The sequence below is a fragment of the Macaca fascicularis genome, chromosome 4, assembly GCF_037993035.2.
Source record: "Macaca fascicularis isolate 582-1 chromosome 4, T2T-MFA8v1.1".
NCBI lineage: Eukaryota > Metazoa > Chordata > Mammalia > Primates > Cercopithecidae > Macaca > Macaca fascicularis.
Window position 1 is genome coordinate 160651189 of NC_088378.1, and position 8241 is coordinate 160659429.

The 8241-nt window shown below is 42.6% G+C and overlaps 1 protein-coding gene across 1 annotated transcript; it reads right to left on the reverse strand.

Moving 5' to 3' along the window:
* Positions 1-566: 566 nt before the first annotated feature.
* EDN1 (endothelin 1) lies at positions 567-7418 on the reverse strand. Its single transcript, XM_005554027.4, has 5 exons — positions 7086-7418; positions 5286-5454; positions 3675-3830; positions 3369-3509; positions 567-1802 (listed from the first exon to the last, which is right to left on the reverse strand). The coding sequence occupies exons 1-5, from the start codon at positions 7147-7149 to the stop codon at positions 1697-1699; spliced, it is 636 nt and encodes a 211-aa protein (XP_005554084.3). The 5' UTR covers positions 7150-7418; the 3' UTR covers positions 567-1696.
* Positions 7419-8241: the final 823 nt, after the last annotated feature.

Sequence of the window (8241 nt, forward strand, 5' to 3'; positions counted from 1 at the left end):
CATATGGCCAGTCCTAGGCTATCACGAAGAAGCAATGGTACTCAATGTTCCTTAAAAAACAAACTCCTTAATGTGAGAAAATAAAAAGCCATTGGAAACCTCTACTTGCTCTGAGCAGGCCATTTTCTAAACGCAACTCTGGTGTGTAACTTTGTATAATTAGGTATGTTTTGGGGGGTTGTCTTGCCATTACTTCCTTCAGTCCATTACTACGGAGAAAGCATCTCTCACCACACCATCAGCTTAAACTGTTGAATCCTGCCTAATAGCCTGAGCCAAGTTAATGGATGAAGTCCCTGGAGAGTTTTTAGGTGAAGGGGAAGCAGGAGGCTGCTACCCAAGAGAAGACAGAGGTATTAAAGCTGCTTTTTTGTTTTGTGTTTTTACCTCAATGCAATGTAAAATCAACATTTAAGAGGTAGGTAAAATTCTTTCTATAATTAGCTCAGACTGTAATATCCTTTTAATTGTCACTTTTCTACAAAACCATCTTTAACCATTTGCCTTTATAATTCTTAATCACTTTGGCCCACTCCTTAGAAATTTCAGTAATGATTCAAAATCAGTACAGTAAGGAAAAAAAAATATTTATTTTCTAAAGTCATTACCTTGACAGGCAAAACAAAGCATGTTCTCAATTTCATTTAGAAATACATATTTTAAAAATACATAGACCAATATGGCCTGCCCAAACAGATATTTAACATGGTAAATATAAGGAATAAATTGTTTGAATATAAATATCTATAAAAAAATAAGTACGTCAAAATTCAATCCAACCTCTTTCATTAGCCGGTTATATAAAGGAAAATAATTTTACTGCTTTAAAGCATAACAAACACTTACTTTTCAATATATTTCATAAACCACCCTATGCCATTGTGTCTCCAAAAATCAAGGATAGGGAATCTCCTGATTTAATGATCTTTTTTTTTCTTATGGATCAGAGCTAGTAGATTACCATGAAAATATTATATCTACTGCTGACACATTAGACCAGACTTCTACGAGGCTAGGATTTAGTATGGGGGATGGAGAAAGGGGAAGCAGGGGTGGGAAGAGTTTGGGGAGGCAATAATTAAATGTGGGAATACTTCTGCCAGAGTGCAATATAGGTGAGGTAGACTCATATTCTTGAAACATATCCTGATTTACGGCAGTAACAGTTTCATTCAGTTTTGCGTTTTACAAATTTAAACAAAAGTCTTTTTTTTTTTTCTTTTTACTTGCATGTTTGTCTTTTGAGTATGTTTTCAATTTGTGCATTCCTTAGAAAATCTTTGCGTGGACTTTGGAGTTTCTCCCTGAAATGTGCCAGGCGCCTGAGTCAGACACAAACACTCCCTTAGGACCTTTGTCAGAAACTCCACCCTGGTGTGGAATCTCCTTCCTCTTTCTGGAGGATGCCACCCGAATTCGAATGTCACTGTGCATTTCTGCTTTCTGAGAGGTCCATGGTCATCCCCAGATGAAAGAAGAGACCAAAGCAGTTACCACCGATGCAAGCCAATGAAGACAGTTTGGGGGAACTCCTTAACCTTTCTTGGAATGTTTTGAACAAGGACGCTGGTCCTTTGCCAGTCAGGAACAAGCAGAGAGGATGCTCCTGCTCTGATCCCAGCCAGGGTGGAGAGTGCAGAATCGGCCACAGGGCTCTCCGTGGAGGCTATGGCTTCAGACAGGCCCCGAAGGTCTGTCACCAATGTGCTCGGTTGTGGGTCACATAATGCTCTCTGGAGGGCTTGGCTTTCAGCCTGGGATCATGAAAAGATGATTTGACACTGTTTCTCATGGTCTCCGTCCTAATAAAGCAAGATAAGAGAAAACAAATGTTATCTTTAAAAAATCACCCTTTGGCAAGATAAACATCTAAAATCAGAATCTGGCACAAACAAAACCTGAATCTGGCTGTGAACTTTCACCACCCACCGCAACTCTTTGATAAAACCTCAAGTGATATCTATTACCATTGTAAAAATAAAGCTGGCCCCTATGCTTAGAATGGGAGAGAGGGGTCATATGGTCAAGTCTAAGGGGAATTGGGCAGTAAATACAAGTTTTAAATAAACTAGAGGTGTTCTGGTTTCTTCTGTAGCCCCAACCCAACCTTCACCACAATGCAACCCTGCCTTGAGGAACTCAGCTAGGTTTTGAATAGTTATGGCCATCTTAATAAATTGACAGTGATTTAGTTGAGAAGAGAGAAAAAGAAAAAAGAAAAGAGGCATACAGTAGGCCCAGAGCAAATACTTTATGGCAATTATTTTAAAATATATATATACATATATTTGCAGGCCTAATGTTTTCTTTTTACAGGAGAAGTACAGAGGGAAGAACTGTAATGTTGATTTAATAGTTGGCATAATAAAAACTCATACAAAATTCCACGTTCGTTCAGAAACTGATCTCGTGGGGAGCATTACTGGCCTTCAACCATAAGCATGGAAACTCTCATGGCAGGTATGAAGAAACCGATAGCTGAGGCTGCCCCACGAATCAGTAATAAACAACTCAGAAGTAGTTCATGACTGCCTGCCCTGAGCTCAGAACACTTTAATCACAGGACTTCTTGCCACTGGATTTCTAGAAAAGTTTCCATAGACCATGACAGAGAAAAGCAGAACATGTGATAGATCAGAGAGTGGGTTTCCTCCTTCGAGCTTGTGAGTTCCAAAAAGTTTGGGATTTGGAAGCATTATCACCAAAGAGCAGCTCAGAGCAACTCTATGATGTTGCCAAATCCAGATCCCTTCTCCGTCCCAGCGCATGACTGACCAGGAAAAGAGAGAGCTTTTTGGAATGACATTGGCTCTGCACCAAATACATTTCCCTATTAAAAAAAAAAGAGATCATAAACCTGAAAAACAGCATGTTCTAAATTCTACCAACCCTACCTAATGACTTTATTTTTCCTTTGACCATCTGAATAACTGCTACTTGTTGAAGAATTTGATTATCCATGACATTTTGATTCTTTTTCTAAATGTCCTCTCCCCAAAATGATTTTTGATTTCTCAGGGAAAGTGGCAAATGCATTGACTCAGAGAGGTAAAGGCTATATATAACCAAATGACAAAGGTATCTCTGGATATATTTTGGTTGGGAAATCTACCTGTAGATGAAAAGGTATGTGCTAAAAGTACAGAGGACATCAGTTTGCATTCCAGAGCTTCATGGAAATATTTAAGAGGGATTCTTTTGCTCTTTTTAATCTGTAGGATGCGTAGATCTCCTCTGTTATTGTTTTCTAAGTCTTTCCCCTGCCCAGGTAAGAAGGGCTGGAGGAACAGAACAGGCCACTGGCATCACTGACCAGGGCTAGTTGCTCTTGTGAACCTTTTACCTAATTTTTCTTCCTTCCCTCTTACCTGGTTTGTCTTAGGTGTTCTTCTGAACTTCCGATTTTTCTTCCTCTCACTAACTGCTGATAAATACACTTTTTCCCAAGCTTGGGACAGTCTTTTCCTTTCTTATGGTTATTCCAACCTTTCTCCATAGTGTCTTTGGCCCTGTTAAAATACACAAGGAAAAACATTTCAGCAATCTTACCTTCGGCTTTACCCTGACTTTCAATGTCTCTGCTACTCTCTCTAAAACAGGAAGGCAGCACCATGACAGGAAGGAGGTCATGAGGCTGTTAAACTGATTGAAAAAGCAAAGGTGTTTCTGCTCACCTGAGTTCTTTTCCTGCTTGGCAAAAATTCCAGCACTTCTTGTCTTTTTGGCTAGCACATTGGCATCTATTCTCACGGTCTGTTGCCTTTGTGGGAAGTAAATTCTCCAAGGCTCGTTTGGACCTAGGGCTTCCCAGTCCATATGGAACAACGTGCCTATTATCCAAAGAGAGAAAGAAACTATATTAGCATAATTAATAGTCTTTAAAATGACGTATGGGCACACCCATTCCACTGGGCAGGCAAGGAGCTCATCACATAGCACTTGGGAGCGTCATTTCAGAGGGTAAAGTGTAACAACAGCCAGGAACACCTGTGCATCAATGGCCCTGACTGTTATGTATCCAGGCAGGAGAAAACAAGTTTTTCTAATTCAGTGGAATTCCATTTCAACTCTTCACAAAGTTCAGTTTCTTCTTGACACAAGCAACATTGCTTTTTTGTCAACAATTAGGACATCTCTGCTTGGCATCTGCTTTATATTTTCTTCCTTTTCTAATGGTCTATTTAGTTAACAACTATTTGTGGGTATGCAGTGGGAAGAGGTTTCAATGCAAAACCATGAGTCACAGGATTTTTAAAACCTATTTTCAATTCCAACCATGTAGGATACTGCTAAAAGTGCCACCAGCCCCCCACCGCCCCCAGTGGTTGGGGGAGGAGGAGGCACATGTACACACATTTCTCCTGCCAGTCAGTGATATCATACGGTTGTGGAAGCACTCATTGTCAGAGCGTTCTCCAGTCATTTCCAATGTGTCTATTTTCATTCTCATCTAAGAAATAAAGTCCTCCCTTTGGAAGTATCACCTTAGTAATTATTAGGCTCCTTGTGGTGTTTGGCTTGGTTTGATATTGTTTGGATTTTTGTCCTCCTTTGCCATAACGGGACATTGTATGCACAGTAAATGTGTGCTTGTTTATGACTGCTTCTGATAGACGATGAACTAGTGTCCCGGGCAGAAGGGGAAAAACTGCTTTTCTTCTCTGTAGGTGAAAGAGAAGCCTATGGATAGTATTTCCATTAAGGTTCTGAAATGGGCATTTCTAAAGGGAAAACATAGCAGCAAAGGAAATCCAGGCTCCAGTTCTAGCTCTGCTACAAACTCACTCCTGCATGAATGACTTCAACACTTTGAGCCGAGGTGTTTCTATCAGTAAAATTAAGAGATTCTAACCCTCTGTATAATCCCTTCTGCCTCTCAGTCTCCACTCTCCCACGAGAAGCACAGGTTGCACTAACCCACATCTGACTTCGGCAATTTTTATCGAAACCCCATCAGATGCCACTGTGAGAGTGTCCCCCTGAGGCCCTCTCACTGAAGTTCCTCATTTGAAATGTGCAGCAGCTTCCTGTTTGTCGTCAGCTCCTTCTATCTATCCCATCACGAGTAGCCTGAGCTACCGGGCCTCAGAAGACCCTCTCCTTGGTTGCTAAGAACCAAGCTGTCGTTATTTTCAGGAATAGAGGGAAATTGTCCCCACTGAGGCGCTTGGATGTTGTTAGAAGGGCTACCTTCAGAGTCCCTAGAAAAGAGACTCTAAAACTGGGCTCCTGGTGAAGCCAGCACTAATGAATGACTAGGGTTACGATGCCCTCTAGAGACTTACTCAGGAGTGTTGACCCAAATGATGTCCAGGTGGCAGAAGTAGACACACTCTTTATCCATCAGGGACGAGCAGGAGCAGCGCTTGGACCGGCGGAGCCGCCAGGGTGGGCTGGGAGTGGGTTTCTCCCCGCCGTTCCCACCCACCGTGCTGAGCTCGGCGCCTAAGACCGCTGGGGAGAGAAAGAGCAGGTCAGTGCGGGATGTCTCCTCACAGGCTGAGAGACATGCTGGATCACAGGAGAGTCAGAGCTAGCAGAGCAGATAAAAGCAGATGAAGCACACAGCCTGCCATCAGCAAGAAACACAGAAAAAAGGGCTCTTTATTTTTTCCCTCCTTAACATGACTTCACCTTTTGCCTCCCCCTCATGCCCTTGGCTTATCCACCTTCAGGGAGATTATACAAATGCAGAGGAGACAAACACCTGAAAAGGGATTTCCCCCACCCCTCTTGAAGCAGGCTCAGGGAAATGCTTTGGAATGCTGTCTGTTGAAAATCTGGTTGACTTCTACAAGGAACTTGGTTGGACAGCACAGTCTGCTGAAGCTTAACATTGGCACATGACTAAAGACTAGAAATCACACTGTTATTCCTCAATTTGGGGCTACTTCCCCATTCAGGATGACCCTCTTTTTAGTGAGTACGTACCCACTTCACATCCTGTGTAGGGCACAGGGTACCCCAGATGATATATATCTTTCAAAATTAGGTGGGGAAAATGATTGGAGAGAGAAATTAACTATACAATATTCAATTCAGGAGGGTAGCTCCATGGAAACCAGTGACCTCAGATGGAGCTGAGAAGCAGGTCAGGGGACCGAAGGAAGGTTTCGTGGGTTTTGAATTCTGAATCCCTGGGCATCAGGCTTGTGTGGGATCTGCTGCCTCCCCCTTCTCCACTACTGCCTTGCCTCTTCCTCCTGACAATTTAGCCATGCAGCTTATCTGCCCAATTTTGTACATTTCAAATGATCAGACACATTCCAGGATTTTCATTCCCTTGACATCCTTTCTCTTTAGTCAGGGTCACGAAAAGACAAAAAAAGTGCACTGACCCTAAAAACGGGGGGACCGGGGCAGATGCACATGCACTGCCTAAATCCTTAAGCAGCCAAGAATTATCCTAGCTCGCCTCCCAGGACAGGTGAATAAAACTGAAAAGAGAGCTCACACTGTTCTGGGTGCCAAAAACCTGCCAAAAGAAACCTAAAGTCAATGATGACAAATTTTAAAGAAAACATCTGTTTCACCCAGAAACCGCCTGCGGGGGGTTGGCGGGGGCGGTCGTTAGTCAACAGACTTCTGTTCTGCAGGTGATTTTACTGCACACATATTGCTTGAACGACTTGGATAAAATTCCTTGGCTTCAAACTGGAATTCTTAAATATTTTACAAATTAACACACTATTAAAATAGTGCTTAAATAAGATTTAAGTTCTTATACGTCCTGTATACCTGTATAAACACATATATTACAAACATACATTTGATTAAATTGTGTATGTCCATACTCTTCTTATTTTTTAAAAGCCAAGGAAACACATAATGGAATAATAATACTAAAACAATAAGTTATTTTAATGCCATGTTATAGTCAGTTGTATCTAATTGTTTTCAATAGAGGATTTTTACATTTTTCACTAGAAGACTTAAGTAGCTTTCAGCAATAATTCTCAGACACTTGCTCTCTAAGCTGCAGTCATAAAAAGAATGGGGAAAAATAGAAGCAAGAAAGGCATGAAGGGGAATAAGAACACATTAACTTGTAATTCCGAGACTCACAAGTCAACGAGCGTGCCTACCTGTTTCTGGAGCTCCTTGGAAAGCCACAAACAGCAGAGAGAAAATCATGGGCAAATAATCCATTCTGACAAAAAAAGGATAAAAAAACCTCCCGTTCAAACTGAACCCAAAGGAAAAAGAAGAAAAACAGCTTCAGTTCCCTCAAAGCGCTGCGGGTTCCTCAGATCTCTAAGCGATCCTTCAGCCCAAGTGCCCTTTAACGGGGAGAAAAGGCAGTGCCTGCCAGGAGAGAAGGCAGCGGAGCGTCTGCAGGGGCACGCGGCGGCGGTGGCGAGCAGGGACTGCAGGAGGCGCAGGACCCGTTCGCCTGGCGCAGATGCAGAGGCGCGTCTGACTTGGACAGCTCTCCGCCGCCTTTTTATATTGAACCCCTATTAGAGTGGGGGTAAACAGCTCCGACTTTATTCCAGCCCCAGACAATGTTATTGTGTTATTAGTCACCAACAGGCAACGTGCAGCCGGAGATAAGGCCAGGCCCGAAAGGAAATCACTGCTAACTTCAGAGGCAGACGCCCGCCGTCTGACAATTCGGGGGCAGGGCTAAGAAAAAGAAAATACCCATTAGAGACCTTTGCTAAACCTGCCCGTGCAGTGCTGGAGTCTGCTTCCCCTTTGCAGGCTGCCAGCCCCAGAGTTCAAGAATCAGAAGAGGGGACTCCAGAAAAAAAGTCATAGCATTGGTATGAAAAGTATGAGCCACAGTTTAAATAGATTGTATTGTTGTGTGCGGGGAATTTTTTTTTTAATTGTTGTTCGCTTCATTTTCCTTTTATGTCTCTCCGATTCTAGTCTCAGTCGAACAAGGGAATGCTGTCCCTCGTCACTCCCCCACTACGGGGGGTCAGACTATTTTGGCAGATCAACGTGCTTTTCTCTTCAAGCCCCTTCCTGCGGGTCTTTTTTGCTAAAGTTCTTTGCGTCTATCGGAGAAAGATCCGTGAGGGACTGGCAAGAAAGGGAGCTTTAAAAAAAAAATCAGAGCTCATTTAGGCACATACCCAACCTTTTCCCTATCACTGATCAGAAGCCCCCATAAGTTCTTTTGTGTGTCCACACTTCCCCTGCGAAGGAGGCTGATAAACTGATTGAAAAGCAAAGGTGTTTTTCATACAGAACTTAAATCTTAAGATTGGTCGGTGCCACCAATCTTAAGAC